This window comes from Pteronotus mesoamericanus, unplaced genomic scaffold, assembly GCF_021234165.1.
Source record: "Pteronotus mesoamericanus isolate MK-2021 breed Mesoamerican mustached bat unplaced genomic scaffold, CSHL_Meso_final scaffold_85, whole genome shotgun sequence".
Classification (NCBI taxonomy): domain Eukaryota; kingdom Metazoa; phylum Chordata; class Mammalia; order Chiroptera; family Mormoopidae; genus Pteronotus; species Pteronotus mesoamericanus.
In genome coordinates, this window is record NW_026555329.1 from 21313436 (window position 1) to 21331525 (window position 18090).

Below are 18090 nucleotides of genomic sequence, written 5' to 3' on the forward strand. Positions count from 1 at the left end.
ATTCATCTATTCTCCTTTCCTTTCCATTCATAATTCCAGAGGAAGAGGGGTAGGGCAGCCCCTAGTATTTAATACAAATCCCTCCTCACCCCTTTGATCCTTAAACTAAATGACTGGTGACTCTGTACAAACCAGTTAACCTCTGCAAGTCTCAGTTTACAGAGGACCATAAGCCTCAGTAAAATGAGGCTTATATAATCCTGAGATAAGATATTCTGGTTACAAAATTACCATTTTATCATCTCTGTTTCCTGTATGACCTTGAACACTCCATTACTCCTTCCAACTCCACTCTGACTTTCTACTGGCTCCTGATTCAGGGGTCCCCTTCTAGCTACTTTCCTTTCTAGCTCAGCCACATTTCTCCAGTTACTGACTGACAATCACTGTTTCTCTACTTCCTCAGCAAATGACTTAATTACTCCCAGCAATCTGACTTCTACCCTGACAATGTCACCAAAACAACATTCCTGACAATCATTAGTATCTTTCAAAGTCAACAGTTTTTCCCAGTCTTCTAATTCCTTTACCTTTCTCCAGCGTGTCACATGACTGTCCGCCCACCTTGCCTCCCAGATTCCCTTGGCATCCTTGACACTGTATTATCTTCATTCTCGTTTCTTTTCCTGTTTCCATTACAGGCCACTTCTTATCATTCCCTTTAAATACAGGCAGTCTCCAAATTGATGCTGTGACTTTAACAATGCAATTTCATCTACAATGTAAAGTCTGTTCCTTGGATTTCTCATCTATACCTTATCTTGCTTTTTAGTTATCAACTCTATGCAGATAACACTCAGTTCTACATCTATATTCTTTACTCCAACTGCCCTAATTTTCAGTAGCCTGAGAACCATCTCAAGTGGATAATCTATTACCTCAACATCAATCCTTGTAAATGAAAACTCAATATATTCATCTTTCCTTCCAACCAATTTCTTTACCTCATTTTTAAAAACATCTCTTACTTGTTCATAGGCTTCAAAGTCTCAGGTTCAAAACCATGCTCATTTTACTTAAAAATAAATTTAACTTAGTTTATTCTAATTAGATTATGATAGCAAATTATTATAGAAAATGTGGAAAAGTCAAAGATAAAATTATGTCATCCAAAGGAAGCTCTCCACTGTTAATATAAATGTTTTAAAATCTCCATCATTTTTAACCTTTCTCTGCCTTACTTTCTCATATCAACTGACCAAATCACCAAATGCTACCAGATCTTTACAATGTCCCTTAATCTGCCTTATTCTGTCCATTTCCAGCATCACCACACAAGTCTAGGCTTTTTTTTTTTTTAAGATTTTATTTATTTATTTTAGAGAAGGGAAGGGAGGGAGAGAGAGGGAGAGAAACATCAATGTGTGGTTGCATCTTGTATGTCCCCTACTGGGGACCTGGCTTGCAACCCAGGCATGTGCCCTACATTGGGAATCGAACTTGCGACCCTTTGGTTCATAGGCTAGTGCTCAATCCACAGAGCCACACCAGTTAGGGCAAGTCTAGGCTTTTTAGCAGTTCAGACCAGTATGAGTGTAATAATCTAACTTCTATCACTCCCTCTAGTACACGGGTTTTCAACCTGGACTGCACACTAGAATCATCTGGAGAAGTTAAAATACTAGTATTGGGCATCTACCCTGAGAAATTCCAATCTTAGTGGTCTGAGTGGTACGGTTTACATTACACTACGCGATTTTTTTTTGTGCAGCCATGGTTAGAACCACTGTCCCAGTACAAAGGTTTTCAGATTGTGTAGGGATCATCTGGGTAGCTTGACAGTCACACCTGAAGATCTGGGGTGGGGAGCAGATATGTGCAGCACTTTTCACAAGTGATTACATTGTAGGTGCCCCACAGACTATGCTCTAAATCAGGGTTTCTCAAACTTTTATGTTAATATCAATCACCTTGGGATCTTGTTAAACTATTGATTGAGATTCAGTTAGTTTGGGGAGAGACATGGGATTCTGCATTTCCAACAAGTTCCCAAATGACTGATGCCGATACCAGTCTGAGGAGCACTCTTTGTGCAGAAAGACCTTAAGAAATACTGCATTAGAATTATTCCATTCAAATCTGTTCTACATCACAACCATTAAGCCAACCTTACAGTACCTTCTTTCATAATAGCACTTCTCCAGTCAAAAATTTTCAATGACTTAATTTTCTATAGTCAATCCCAAATTCTTGACCTTGGCATTTAGTTTTTTCTCCTTGTTATGGACTCTATCTACATTTTAAAAATGATCTGTCTTATCATTCCTCCACAAAATAATACTTCAATCTGTATTATGTTTGAGACCTAGAACAGTGCTTCTCAAAATGTAACATGCAACAGGATAATCAAGAGAACATGCTTAAAACATTCCTGGTGTCAACTGCAGAAGATTCTGACTTGGAATCTGGAGGTCTGGTGAGCTCAACAATTTGTATTTCTCACAAGCTCCTAATAGTTACTGATGCTACAGGTCTGAGGGTCCCATTTTGAGTAACCTCCTCCAAATACTTAAACTGAAATCCTACCCACTTAAACCTTACTGCTACCCCATGAAATCTTCCAGGTTTAGTAAAACTAAATGATGTTTCCTTCCTTTCAGTGCCTATCACAGTTATTGCCTAAATGATTAATGTGGTCATACTATTTTAGAGGCAATTATGAGATAATATCTTTCAGAATTAAAAATTAGAAAGCTGAGGCCCAGAAAGGCAAAGTTACTCCACTGCTGAGCTGGGACTACAGATTCTGTATTGTTTTCAGTTTTAAAATTCTAGGTGTTAAAAACACAATATAATTAAGATAAAACTCTTCAGTCAGATCTGTGAATGGTTTTTATGGCTTTTCAATGAAGTGTGAAATGCTCTGATAGCTGCAAAAGTGCCAAATAGGTCCTGTGGCTGTAAAGGAAAGTGTGACTTAGCATCTTTGGTTTTCTAGTAACCTCTATTTGATATGACCTACAGTTAAAGCTGTATGTACAGAATCATGTCACTGGCAAAAAGTGACACTTTTACTTCTTCCTTTCCAGTTTGGATGTTTTTTCTTTCTTTCTCTTTCCTTAATGCCCTGGCTAGGACTTCCAGGACTATGCTGAATAAGAGTGATAAGAGTGGCCCTGGATGGTGTGGCTCAATTGGTCGGAGAATCATCCCATAAACTCAAAGTTCACGGGTTTGATTCACAGTTAGGGCACATGCCTAGGTTGTGGGTTGGTTCTCAGTTGGGGTGTGTACAAAAGACAACCAATCAATGCTTCCCCCTCGTGTTTTCTCTCTCTGTCTCAACTCCCTTCCCCCTATATCTCATAAAGTCAATAAGCATGTCCTCAGGTGAGGATATTTTTAAAAAAGTGGTGAGAGGGGGCATCCTTGTCTTGTTCCTGATTTTAGAGGAAAAACTTTCAGTTTTTACATCACTGAGTGTGAGGCTGAGGGTTTGTCATATATGGCCTTTATTATGTTGAGGTACTTTCCTTCTATTCTTATTTTATTGAGTGTTTTAAGCATGAATGGATGTTGTATCTTATCAAATGCTTTTTTCTTTATCTATTGATAAGATCATATGATTTTTATTCTTGTTTTGTTAATGTGTTACAGTGACCGATTTGCATATGTTAAACCATCTTTGTGCCTCTGGAATGAACCCCATTTGATTGTGATGTATCATTTTTTTAAATATATTGTTGTATTCGAGTTGCTAGTATTTTGTTCAGGATTTTGCATCTGGTGGCTGACAGAGGGTAAGGACTGAGGTGGAGTTGCGGGGAGGGGGGCCTAATATATAGTGATGGAAGATGGTTTGACTTTGGGTGGTAGGCACACAATGCAGCATACAGATCTAGTATCATGCAAATGTACACTTGAAACCTGTATGAGCCTGCTGACCAGTGTTGCCCAATAAATTTAATATAAATTATTTAAAAAAATAATTTAGCACCTAAAAAAAAGCTGTGAATAAACAAGTAGAACAGGAATGCACAAGAAATACTTAAGATAATACTCAATGTTAAAAAATGCTTTCCACAAAAAATGAAGCCCTATTAAAAACAACAACCCCTGTCATATCAACCACTTACTGAATCACTATAACAGATGAAACACTAATATAAGTAAAATGAGGCCAAAGACTAGGCTTCTCTAGGGAGTCTGCCAAAAAGAGAAAAGTCACTGGATTTTAAATGGGCCATGCTAATAAACCATCATTCCTTTCCAAAGTTCATCTCTGTTGCAAACTAGAAAAACAGAAACTCTAAACAACTAAGAAAGGAGTATATTTTTATTGCATTAAAGTCTTATAAGATGTATGTTTTAAAAGAGTTCCATTTTTGTGCTCTGTGCATCTGTTGCATGGCATATTTTAAGTTCTTTGTATAACTGAAAGTATATAAGACTGGCTACATATTGATAATGTTATTTCATATATTTAAAGTAAGTTTCTAGAGCATAGAGTCCTTTGCTTTCCTCTTTCTATTATCTGCATAATGCAGGGATCCACTGCAAACTAAGGCCCATGGGCCAAATCCAGCCTGTTGCTTGTTTCTGTATAGACCAAACACTAAGAGCTGTTTCTACACATTAAATGGCTGAAAAAAAGTCAAAAGAGTATTTCACAGTATGTGAAAATTGTAAGAAATTCATGTGGGAGTCTATAAATAAAGTTTTATTGGAAGACTGCAGTGCTCCTTTGTTTATGTATTGTCTATGGCTTCTTTCATCTACATGCGCAGAGCTGAGCAGTTGCCTAAAATATATGTTATCTGGGCTTTTACAGAAAAAAAGTTTGCTGATCCTTGAAACAAAATAAAGCCCTCCAATTCTAATTCTTTGAAATATGAAAGAATTAGAATTGGAGGGCTTTATTATAGTTTGTCCTTAATAACTGCTTAACATATAAGCATTTCCAATTTTCAAACTATTACAACCCACTAGTATTTGTATTACTTTTATCTCATAAATAATCCTGAATGATTAATATTTGTGAAACTCCAGATTTTCCTACTTAAGGAAGTTTTGAAAAATACACTAAAGTGAAGGTTCAATGTAAGCACCTGGTGTTAGAAAAAGTGAATAGAAATAAAAAGAAGGGCTGGCTAAAAGAGACAAAGAAGAGCTCTATTCTGCAAACAAGTGGCATGAGTTCGATGCAAAAAAAACAAACAAAATCAAAACCCAAAAAACCTCTAAAATAAAAAAACAAAACAAAACACAGTCCAAAGTAAACCCAGGTATCAAGGGACATGGTAGTACAATAGCATCATTAATAGAAACAAGGCAGTCAAGAGAAGGAAAAAGTGGCTAAAGAAGATGGAGTACAGTTTTGGAAATGGTGAACCTGACAGAATATTGAAAAAACCATACAATGAAGTCAACTAGGTAGAAAGCAATAAAGAAAGAGAAATTTCAGGGCGGGAACTTCCCATGCAGTATCCCATATATAGCCATTGACTCCCAAACTCTATGACTGAGAGGCTGTAACACAGTGCTAAGTCAGAGGCCCCCAAAATGGGAAGTCCCCCACTAACCTGGCATCCGGGTAGCAGAGGTAGAGCAGGGCCACTCAGTTATTTTTGGATAGCTAAAGAATTTGGCCAGTGTTTCAGCAATGCTAATAGCTGTGCCTGCCACAGTCCCCTGGTCACTGTACCTGTGCCAGTGTCTTGGAGGCGGTGCCTACCCACGTCTGCCCAGACTGACTATGGCAGCTGAGAAAGGCAGAAAAGACCAAAGTACTTGCAAGTGTAACCCTTTGTGAGAGGAGTCGGAAATGGGGTTATGGAAGAAGATACCTCCCTACTCCCACACCGCAGGATTTAAACCCAAGCATGGGGCAGCCACCTTCTCTCTCTCAGCCATGTGCGAGCTCTTCAACCATGCAGCTTGGTAAGGAGAAGTGCCTCTTGATCACAAGCCTTGGAAGTAGTCTTACCTATGTGGTTTGAAAGGATGCAGAAGGATCCCCCACTGGCCCACCATAAGGAGGGGCCATAAGGTTTTGGATTAAGAGCAGGAGCATACCCAAGCACGGATGACTGGAAGAAGCCAGCATGCAGACAGGAATCTGCCCAGCTAAGCTACAGACCTTTCTTTTCCCAAGAAATGGTACAGGACTATGGGATTACAGATGTTTTGTTGTTGTTTTTTCCTAAAGGAAGTGGGATTTAATGGCAGAATTCCGCCACTACTCTAAACCTGTGAAACCTTGGAATAAATAAATAAGACTCTGGCACTGGGAGTCACGGTTTTTCAGTGGCAGGCAATAGAACCCAGAGGGGTTCTGTTTCAAGGCTGTTTTGTTGTGTGTGTGTCCCTTAAGCTTACTATGAAACACAATTATTATAGGGAGAAGGTGATGTTTGAAAGTAAATATTTTATTTCTCTGGCTCTAAATAATGAGCCATAGGAAACTTTAAATTATTAAATACACATATGAAATTGTCAACTGACAACTTTACCAGCTCTGTCCTTAAATAAAGAGAAAAACATTTTTAACAACTAGAAAAGATGTATTTCCATAGATATAAGCTCTTAATGGTTTTTAAAAAACCCCAGCCTGGCCTTAATCATAGAATAAATTAATCAATTTAGTCTTAAAGGCTAGCCTCTGAAACGGGATGTATTTTACTGCTATTATAGATTAACAGAAAATTAGTGCTAAAAGGGTTTTTTGAGATAATTGTAATAGTGTCCTCTTGGGTGGTTGGGAATGATAATCTCTAAGAGTTTGAATGACTTGAGTGACTGACTCAAGGTCATACAGAGTCAGTGTGAGCCAAAACTAGACTAGACACCAGTACTCTTAGCTTTAGGAAAAGAATAATAAATACCTGAAAACACTGTTTTACCCAACCTAAACCCTTTATATCATGCTTGGTACTAATGAGGACTATGAAAATTAGAAAAACATTATACAAATGTTATTATAATTACTATTCTTATGGCCATAGGACTATAAACAATGATGCAGACCAGTTAGTAGTTTAAGGGAAAAAAAAACCCATTTAAATTACCCACGGGAATAAACTTTATAGGAGAAGTCTTAGCCTTTCCTCTTCATCAAAGATCCAGCACATGAAATGAAGATAAACAAAGACTAATACTCTAAAAAGGACAGTTACAGAGTAGGGTCTTAAACATATATATTTCATGCACTAGCATTAAAAACACAGTAAGACCTCTGGAAATTAGTCAATGTATACTTCCCTAGGAAAATCTTCTAGTTTAATTAACAGGAAGCATTACCAAAGTCATTCAGGGCCTATGGCTGGGCTAGTGCACAACTGAGTATATACTGTTAAAGATTCAAGACATTTTGTATTGGTAAAATGATATGCTGAAATTTGTTGATGAAAGCTAGAGTAAACATAACCAAGGTATTTACAGAGCTTTATTGGGGATGTTTTACATTAAGTCAAAGAGCTCCCTCCTTTGAGTATAGAAAAACAGAAAGTCATCAAATGGTGTGGTTTATGTAATGTGATACGCTGATAGAAAATGGTTAAAATATACATATGCATTCACATCAAGCAAATCATCAGGCCTGCCAGATAGTTCAGAATAAACCTGGCACAGATTTCATTCATTGAGAAAAAAATAATTCTGGTGAAAACATTACTCTATTTTTTTGAACCATTTGATAAGGATGTTTTAATAAACATACTTCAAAATCCATGATTAATAAAGCGATGTTTATAGAGAATTTTTGTAAGATTTTAAAGCAGCATGGAGAGCATTATTACTACCACCAAGAAGGAGCTATTATCTACTCTTAACTTGCTTGCGAAATACGACGCAGTCCCACCAGTAATGGTGAGTCACGGCAGCAGGGATTCTCTCACAGGAGATGGGCACAAAACAATACATAGAAGACCTTGTGTAAAAGCCTCAGGAATTCTGCCGATAGTCCCCCTTTCCCTGAAACTCTTGGACATCCTTCCGCCACACTGTGAATCAGTGTTAGACAACATTCCTTAAAAAAATAGTTTCAAGTTAATAACTGCCATTGACTAACTAGTGGGCAAAGGTTATACAAACCCAAGAAATGAAATGAAAGACTCTAAAAGATGAACAAGTATCAAAAATAATAGCAGTAAACAAAAAATAAGATCAGAAGGGTTCCAGAAGTGAAAATAATTGACACTTAAGATACACTAAATAAATCATACAAATAACTGTAATCTTTTAACCTGAGTAAGAAAATGAAAGACATTCATATTTTTTTGGTATATTTATCAATTCAGAAATATAAAGTATGTATACAAGAATAACATTAAGAAAATACTAAATTTTCAGCTTTATAGTTTAATCTGATTAGAATCCTTGCTTTTTCAATACAGGTCTACCTTTTGGGAAAGGTCCTCTGTGATACAATCAATAGTGCTCCCCACTCATATAGTTATACAAAAGAGCTTCTATGAGTTACATATAAACTGACATAAACATAGCTGAGAAAAACCTGCTGTATGTGGTGATGATGATACTATAAAGAGTAATGTCTTCTTAGCTTAATTAAGATCCTAGATTATAAGACTGACCTTATCTAAACCTATTGGTAGATATTATATATACATATATGAAGTATATAGAAGAAAAACTCAAGTACAATATAACGTTCAGGAACACTTTAATATGTATTACACAGAAAAAAAGCACTTTTTAAAATTATCAACTTTTTAAAAAATACCCCAATAAATGTATTAATATTCATCCCTTGCTTAGGGAACTGATCAATTCTAGATCTATAACTATAGGTCCCATCACCAAGAGTTGTTATAGCTAATATGCATAAATTTTCTTACACAATGGCTAATACAAAGCAGCCAAAAAGTGGAACATATTGCTACTAAACTCTCAGTATGACTGTATTTAATCGATGGCTGTTATCTTCAGAGATGCTAGCAAATTTTTAATGGCTCTTGATCCCTTTATATTTCCAAGGTTGACTATTTAACTGTGAGTTTGTTCTTAATATTTCCCTAAAACAGGGGAAAGACTTTATTTAAAAGTAGTCCTGATTTTCCAGAACCATAAAAAGGATAAAAATGATTAGTTAAATTAACTATTAAGATAAGCAAAATGAACACTGATTTATTACATATTACCAAGACATAAATTTTACCACACAGAATATTAAAAACACAAAGTTTTACCTCCACACAGGTTTTCATCCCTGAGGCAGCAGCATAGTGCAGGGGTGTGTTTTTTTTGTTATCTACAGCATCAATAGCTGCTCTCTCATATTCGCCTTGGTCAAGTTTTGCTCCTTTCCATCTTAAGATCATCTGCAGACAATCTGCTCTTCTGAAATCATCTTCCGCAGGGCGTGCTAGGCGAGGATGAAGGGCTCCTTCAGATATCATAATCTGAGGTCCCATACACAACAAATGCATAGATGTTTCATTGTGCACATTCCGTTTATTTGGATTTCCATCTCTACCAAAAAGAAAAGTCCTAAAATAGTAAAGGAAAGGGAAGATAAAAACCAGTTATTTCCTACTTTGAAATAAGAATACATAGAAAATAAGAAACTTAAATGATAACCTACTTCTAAACTGCTAATACAATTTTGAACTCTTGTTTCACAATAGGGTGAATGACTAATTCTTAGTTTAAAAAACTCATTTTAGAACCATATTTAAAAAAACTGAATATAGCATTGGCTAATGAAAGGAGATAGGAAAGAGTAAAAAGGCAAAGGAAGGAAGATGGAGTAAAGAAAAAAAAGGAGGACAAGAAAAGGAAGGGGGAGGAAGGAAAGAAACAGAAAGCCACTTATAGATTAATACATTATTAACATAAATTCCTTAGGGTACATTACTGAACATTCCACACCAACTTTTTTTCTTTATTTTCTGTTCTGTTTCTCTTGTGTACATATTTATTTAGTAAGAATGGTGACAATATTGGCACAGCAAGTAATATATATGTTTAGGACTAAATTTTTAAATGGAAAAATATCTCTACTTAAAAGTCATCAGTTAGCCTTTGAAATAATAAGATATATTTGTAAACTATAATCGTTTTTGAGGAGAGTAAATTGTGCTTCGTTTTAGAAAACCAAGATGTAATTCCAAAGTTGTAATCTTTACCAATGATAGGTCTAGGTTACTTCCATAACTACTGCCAAACCAAGACCTGAGAGTTGTGCCTAGCTCTTAATGTATCCTCAAGCTAGGGTCATAGGATCAATAGTTAAGCCAACTCAGATGCTATAATAGGACACTGGAAAAGGAGCTGAGAAAAACCTGTTATAAGATATTCTGCTTTTATTAAAAGACACACAAGTACACTATGAAATGAGCACATAGGTCTCATATCTGAACACAGTGCCTACGTTTACGGTGGAGAGCTGATATCATTAGCATTGGACTAGGTTCAAGTCCAGAACATCATACAGGAAGGAAGCAGAGCCAAACCCTAAATCCTAGTTACATTAAAAAGTAAAAAAAATGACAACAAAAACCCCCTGATCTTACAGGAGCTAGATGCAAGCTAGCCTGCTGTTCAATTTGAATGCGTTAGCCAAGCTGGAAATCTCTTGAGAAAAAAGCTGTGTTAAGAGGTCCTAAAGGCAATAGAAGGTCCAAGACAACGTCTACAACTCTAGATCTCTTCTGTTCTGATAATTCAAGCCTGTAGAGCTAATTTCTGAGTAAAAGGCTCAGTCTTTCTCTGACTCTGTCTTGTTGAGGTCTGCACTATTCCTGTGGTCTTCAGGCTAATAGGCCCTGCTTTAGACCTGCTAATCATTAGAGGAATTCTGCTTGGAGCTAGATTTTTTTTTTTTAAACAAAAAAACGGTCTCTCCCATTTTCCCTTCCCTTGACAGAAAAGAAACCTGAACTCTGTACTTTCTTAAAATGGATTTGAAGAACTACTAGGCCTCCCATTTTCTCAGTAGGCTTCTCTATCAAAAATCTTTCCTTACTACAAACTTGATGGTTTGAGTTTTGACCTTTGACCTTTCAAAGCATCAAGGCACAAGGACTTTGGATCCGTAATAAGCACTATAGTTTTCCAAAATTACCCTATTATGTTTAAGCATCTACACTTAAATAAATTGTCCTGAAAGTAGACATGATGTCTCTGAGGCACAAACAAATGAATTATCATTATTTATGATAACTATGTCAGTTGCTCACACTTCAACTCTTCCCACTGGGGCAACACACTCAAGGGCCAAATGGAACATCATCCTGTAACAGGGCACAGCCAGGGCCCCCGCAAAGTGGGCATTTGTAATGAGGTTGATAACTTGGGATGTCCAAGAAAAATATAAGATATTCTCCCATCCCTGCAAAGGCGGGTCCTCAAGCAGAATGGGAGACCTGGAGCAGGGCCATTAAGAATTACTTTGTGTATCAATAACAGGCCAGCTTCATATCTGGCAAGGAGCAGGGCAATTGAGAGACATTTTACAAGTCAACAACAGTAAGACAGCTTCAGACCTCATATGCAAAGACAGTTATTTTACATCTCAACAAGGCTAACCAGGAAAGTTTACATAAACTTCTTTACATTTAACTCAGCATGTAACTGACAAGGGGGAAGACAGGGCCTGCATCAGAGGCAAAGGGCACAGACTCAGGAGAAAAATGTGAAACCATGCAGGAAAGAAAGAACCATTGCTAGTGGGCCACAAGAAGGTGCCACGTGGTTTTGGATTAAGAGCTGGAGATCACAAGAAAGTGCCACGTAGTTTTGGATTAAGAGCTGGTGACACAGCTGATGGTGCTGGGAACCGCGAGAGCCCTGCCTAGCTGAGCCCCGGACTTCTATTCTTTTTCTTCTGGAGGATGGTACCCCTGGACCAGCCTGACTAGGAAAAATGTGGGGAGGGAAAAGCAGGATTGTGTGTGTCGGTTTGTGTTTTAAAGGGATTTTGATATTTTAACAGTGACATTTAGCCATTATTAAAAACTTGTATAACTTTTGAATAAATCTTCCATTCCTTTTCACTAAACTCTGCTATCGAGAGCCATAATTTTTAAGAGGTGTGAGCAAAGGACCTAGGACAGCAGGACCCTGGGGAAAGCAGGCATTGGTCGGGAGTACTCTCTGGGTGCCCCCCACAACGGGTCCATTATTCAGTAACAATCCTACATGTACTGAGCTCTGCACTGTAGGTGAGGGTGGTAGGCAGAATAATTTCTCCACTCCAAAGAGGTCCATGTCCTAATTCCTGGCAGCTATGAATAATGTTAAACCTTACATGGTAAAAGGGACTTTACAGATGAGATTAAATAAAGGTTCTTGTGATGGGGAAATTATCCAGGATTATCAGGGTGGGCTCAATGTAATCACAAATCTTTATAAGAGGAAAATAGGAGGGTACGCACAAGATGTGGTGAGCAGAGTGATCCTGACTCTGAGTTAACTAGCTGTATGAAAGGACTCACCAAAGAATAACCAAACAAAAATCAAAACACAATTACTTCCAGAGAGTCAACAAAAATGGCAGAGAAGGCATCTCAAGAACATCAAGTTCAGGAGATCAAGGAGACTGGACCACCACTGAATCTCACAGGTCTCCTACCATAGAAGTATACACCACAAAGTCAGGAAGTCAAAACAGACCAATTTTAGAAGTAGAAGCATAAAAGAAGAGTCTCACGAATGAAGGGAAGACAAAGAAAGAACCCCCAATAGAAAGGAGAGGAATCCTTAGAAAGAGTACTAAATGAAATAGAGGCAAGTAAACTATCAGATACTGAGTTCAAAACAATGATTCTAAGGAAGCTCAGTGAGCTCAGTGATAATTACCAAAAACTACAGGGAAACTATGAGGAACTTACTGCAAACTATATCACCATGAAAAAGGACAGAGAAACTGTCAACAAGAGGCAAAACGAAATGAAGAATACAATTTCTGAATTGAAGAACACAGTAGAAGGCATCAAAAGCAGGCTAGATGAAGCAGAGGACTGAATCAGTGAGCTGGAGGACAAGGTAGAAAAAAGCTACCAGAAAGAGCAAGAAAATGAAAAAAGACTAAAAAAGAAAGAAGAGGGAATAAGGAAAATGGGGGAAAACATAAAACATAACAATATCTGTATAAAAGGGATACCAGAAGGAGAAGAGGAACAAGGGATAGAAAATCTATTTGCAAAGTAATGATGGAAAACTTCCCTAATTTGAAGAGAGAAAAGGTCACGCAAGTCCAGGATACACAGAGGGTCCCATTCAAGAGGAAACCAATGAGGCCCACTCCAAGACACATCATAATTAAAATGACAAATTGCAAAGACGGAGAATCCTAAAGGCAGCAAGGGAGAAAGAGGTAGTGACATACAAGTGAGCCCTGATAAGGTTAGCAACTGACTTCTCAACAGAAACACTACAAGTCAAAAAGGAACGCAACAAATACTCCAAGTAATGAAAACGAAAGGTCTGCATCCAAGACTACTCTACCTATCAAGGCTCTCAACTGAAATGGAAAGCAAAATAAGAAGTGTCCCAGATGAAAGAAGGCTAAAAGAATACACCTCCACCAAACTGGCACTGCAACATATGCTAAAGGGACTGCCTTAAGAAGATGAAGAAAAAGAGTGAGAGAGAGAGAGGAACACAGGTACAAAGGGAAAAAATGAATAAGGACCTATCAAAAATTACTTTAAATGGAAATGGTTAAATGCTCCAATCAAAAGACATAGGGTAGCTGAATGGATAAGAAAACATGACCCGCACATATGCTGCCTACAAAAGACCCACCTCAGAACAAAAGACTTACACAGACTGAAAATAAAGGGATGGAAAAAAAAAAATCCAAACGAATGGACAGGAAAAAAACCCTGGAGTAGCAAAACTTTTATCAGACAAAAGAGACTTCAAAACAAAGCCATTAAAAGACTCACAGAAGGACACTTCATAATACTCAAGAGAAGAATCCATCAAGAAGATATAAACATTGTAAACTTATATGCACTCAACAGAAGAAGCACCCAAATATGTAAGGAAAATCTTGGAGGACTTCAAGAAAGATATAGACAGCAACACACTTAATAGTAGGGGATTATAACACCTCACTATCAACAATGGATAGATTTTCCTAACAAAATATCAACAAGGAAGGATATTGTGGTACTGAATGGCGTAGTAGCTCATATGCACTTACCTGATATACATAAAACCTTTCATCCCAAAGAAGCAAAATACATTCTTTTCAAATGCATATGGAACATTTTCAAAGACAGACCACATGACAGGACACAAAACAAGCCTCAAAAAATTCAAGAAAATTGAAATCGTAACAAGTATTTTCTCAGACCACAAGGGCCTGAAACTAGAAACCAACCACAAGGAAGAAACTCATGGAAACTGAATAGCATGGTATTAAACAATGAATGGGTCAATAATGAGATCAAAGAGGAAATTAAAGTTTCTGGAAACAAAGTAATGAACACACAACAGTTCAAAACCTATTAGATACAGCAAAGGCAGTCCTGAGAGGGAAGTTCATAGCAATACAGTTCTACCTAAAAAAAGAGAGAAACATTCCAAATAAACAATCTAACCCTACATCTACAAGAACTGGAGAAACAACAACAAACAGAGCCCAGAGCGAATAGATGGAAGGAAATAATTAAGATCAGAGCAGAAATGAATGACATAGAGACTAAAATGACAATTCAAAGGGTCAACAAATCCAGGATCTGGTTCTTTGAAAACATAAACAAAATCGACAGGCCTTTAAGCAGACTCATCAAGAAAAAAAAGTAGGGGACCCAAGTAAATAATATCAAAAATGAAAGAGGAGAAATTATAAACAATATCAGAGAACTACAAAGGATTGTAAGAAATTATTACAAATAACTATATGCCAAGAAATCTGAAAACCGGGGTGAAATGGACAAATTTCTAGAAACACATAATCTTCCAAAACTAAATCAAAAAGAATCAGAAAGCCAGAACAGACTGATAACTGCTGGTGAAATTGAGGCAGTAATCAAAAAACTCCCAACACAGAAAAGTCCTGGACCGGACGGTTTCACAGAAGAATTTTATAAAACATTTAATGAAGAGCTAACTCCTGATCTTCTCAGACTATTCCAAAAATCCAAGAAGAGGGAAGACTCTCAAACTCTTTTTATGAGGTCAGCATCACCCTATTCCCAAAACCAGACAAAGAAAAAACAAACAAAGAAAACTACAGGTATGTCACTGATGAACATAGATGTTAAAATACTCAACAAAATATTGGCAAACCGCAGCCAGCAATACATTAAAAAGATCATACATCATGAGCAAGTGGGATTCATCCCAGGCATGCAAGGACAGTACAATATACGCAAATCAATAAATGTAATACATCACATAAAAAAAGGAAAGACAAAAATCACATGATCCAATCAACAGATGCAGAAAAAGCATTTGATAAGGTACAGCATCCATTTGTGATAAAAACACTCAGCAAAGTGGGAGTAAATGAGGAATACCTCACCATAATAAAGTTCATGTATGAAAAACCTACAGCCAACATGATACTCAATGGGCAAAAACTCAGAGCTTTCCCACTAAGATTGGGAACAAGACAAGGTTGTCCACTTTCACCACTCCTATTCAACACAGCGTTGGAATTCCTGGCCACAGCGATCAGACAGGAAAAAGAAATAAAAGGCACCCAAACTGGAAAGGAGGAAGTAAAACTGTCATTGTTTACAGATGACATGATAGTGTACACAGAAAACCCTATAGACTCCACCAATAAACTATTCAAGCTAATAAGTGAATTTGGCAACACAGAGGGATACACAGTCAGCATTCAGAAATCAAAGGCATTTTTGTACAAGAATGAAATATCAGAATCAGAAATCAGGAAAAAAATCCCATTTGCTATAGCAACAAGAAAAAGAAAGTACCTTGGAATAAACCTAACCAAGGAGGTAAAAGACCAGTAGTCAGAAAATTACACAACACTGAAGAAAGAAATTAAGGAAACACAAATAAATGGGAGCAAATACTGTGCTCATGGACTGGAAGAATTAACATCATCAAAATGTCCCTACTACCCAAAGCAATTTATAGATTCAACGCAATCCCTATTAAATACCAATGACATATTTCACATAGAATAAACATTTCAAAAATTTATATGGAACCATAAATGATCCCAAATAGCTGCAGTAATTCTGAGAAAGAAGAACAAAGTAGGAGAGATCACAATACCTGACATCAAACTATATTACAAGGCCACTGTAATCAAAACATAAGAACAAACACAAAGATCAATGGAACAGAATAGAGAGCCCAGAAGTAAACACATGTTTCTACGGTCAATTAATATTCGACAAAGGGGGCAGAAGCATAAAATGGAGCAAAAATAGCCTCTTTGACAAATGGTGTTGGGTCAGCTGGACAGGTACATGCAAAATAATGAAATGTGACCACCAACTTACACCATACACAAAAATAAACTCAAGATGGATACAAGACTTAAATGTAAGTTGCGACACCACAGAAGTCCCAGAGGACAATATAGGAAAGAAACTCCAAGATATTCCACACAGCAATATTTCCTCCAATATGTCTCCCAGAGCAAGGGATATAAAGGAAAGAATAAACAAATGGGACTTCATCAAAATAAGAAGCTTCTGCATGGCTAAAGAAAACATCAGCAAAATGAGAAGGGAACCAACCATATGGGAAAATATATTTGCCAACGATACCTTGGAAAAGGGTTTGATCTCCAAAATATATAAAGAACTCACATGACTCCACGCCAGGAAGACAAACAAACAATCTAGTTAAAAAATGGGAAAAACACCTGAACAGACACTTCTCCAAGGAGAACATACAGAGGGCCCAGAGATATATGAAAGGATGCTCAGCATCACTAGCCATCAGAGAGATGCAAATTAAAACCGCGATGAAATACCACTTCATACTGGTCAGAATGGCCATCATAAACAAATCAACAAACAACAAGTGTTTGCAAGGTTGTGGAGAAAAAGGAACCCTAGTACACTGTTGGTGGGAATACAGACTGGTGCAGCCACTGTGGAAAACAGTTTGAAACTTCCTCTAAAAGCTAAAAATGGAACTGTCTTTTGACCCACCAATTCCACTGCTGGGATTATACTCTAAGAATCCCGAACAGCAATTCAAAAGAACCTACGCACCCCAGTGTTCACAGCAGCACAATTTACAACAGCCAAATGTTGAAAGCAACCTAAGTGCCCAACAGTAAATGAGTAGATCAAAAAACTATGGTACATTTACACAATGGAATACTATGCAGCAGAAAGAAAGAAAGAGCTACTACCCTTTGTGACAGCATGGATGGAACTGGAGAGCATTATGCTAAGCAAAATAAGCCATGGGCGAAATACAAATACTGTAAGATCTCACCTGTAAGTGGAACCTAGTCAGCAAAACAAACAAGCAAGCAAAATATAACCAGCAATGTAGAAATAAAAAACAGACAGTGACCAGAGGGGAGGAGGGAGGGGGAAAACTGCAGAAAGAAGGGAAAGCATCGTCAAGGAACACGCGTAAGGACCCAAGGACAAAGCCAAAGTGGGGAAGGATTGGGGGTGGGAGGTAGGGGTGAGTGGGGAGGAAAGTGGTGGTGGGAAAATAGAGACAACTGTACTTGAACAATAATAAAAAAATAAATTAAAACCCTCCCACAAAATTATAAAGTAAAATTTATACCAATAGACAACGTGTCTAGATAGCTGGGAATGGGCTGTGGGCAGTGAATAGGAGGGCCTGCCAGGGAATATGCAGCTGGGTAATTGGAATGGAACCTGGGACCTGCTTGTGCACCAAGCCATGCCCCTTGGGGGCAGAAGTCAGAGGTCACAGCACTAAGAGTGTCGTGCGCAGCTGGACAATACCTTCATGAACTGACTGGGGCCATGGGAAGGACAGAGTTATGCTTCCATGTTGCCCAGTTACCTGACAGCATGCTTGGTGGACGCTGTGCCCCAGGGTGGAGGTCCTGCTCCTAGCTGCAGATGCACTGCTCATACCACTGAGGTCACACTCCATGCTGCCAGAGATGCTGTCCAGGGTTTTCTAGGGTCCCTCCACTCAGGTGGTTGCTCTCTGCAGGTAGGTTCCACGTGTGGGCAACTCGCTTTATATGGTGAC

General features: G+C 37.7%; 1 protein-coding gene across 5 annotated transcripts in view; it reads right to left on the minus strand.

Annotated features, from left to right (window-relative positions):
- ANKIB1 (ankyrin repeat and IBR domain containing 1) overlaps nucleotides 1–18090 on the minus strand; it is a 144994-nt gene that overhangs the window by 70580 nt on the left and 56324 nt on the right. For all 5 annotated transcript variants that reach the window (XM_054564120.1, XM_054564119.1, XM_054564118.1 and 2 more), the window contains one exon: nucleotides 9147–9447. In XM_054564120.1, the coding sequence (XP_054420095.1) occupies nucleotides 9147–9447 (301 nt within the window). The remainder of the gene's footprint in view (nucleotides 1–9146; nucleotides 9448–18090) is intronic.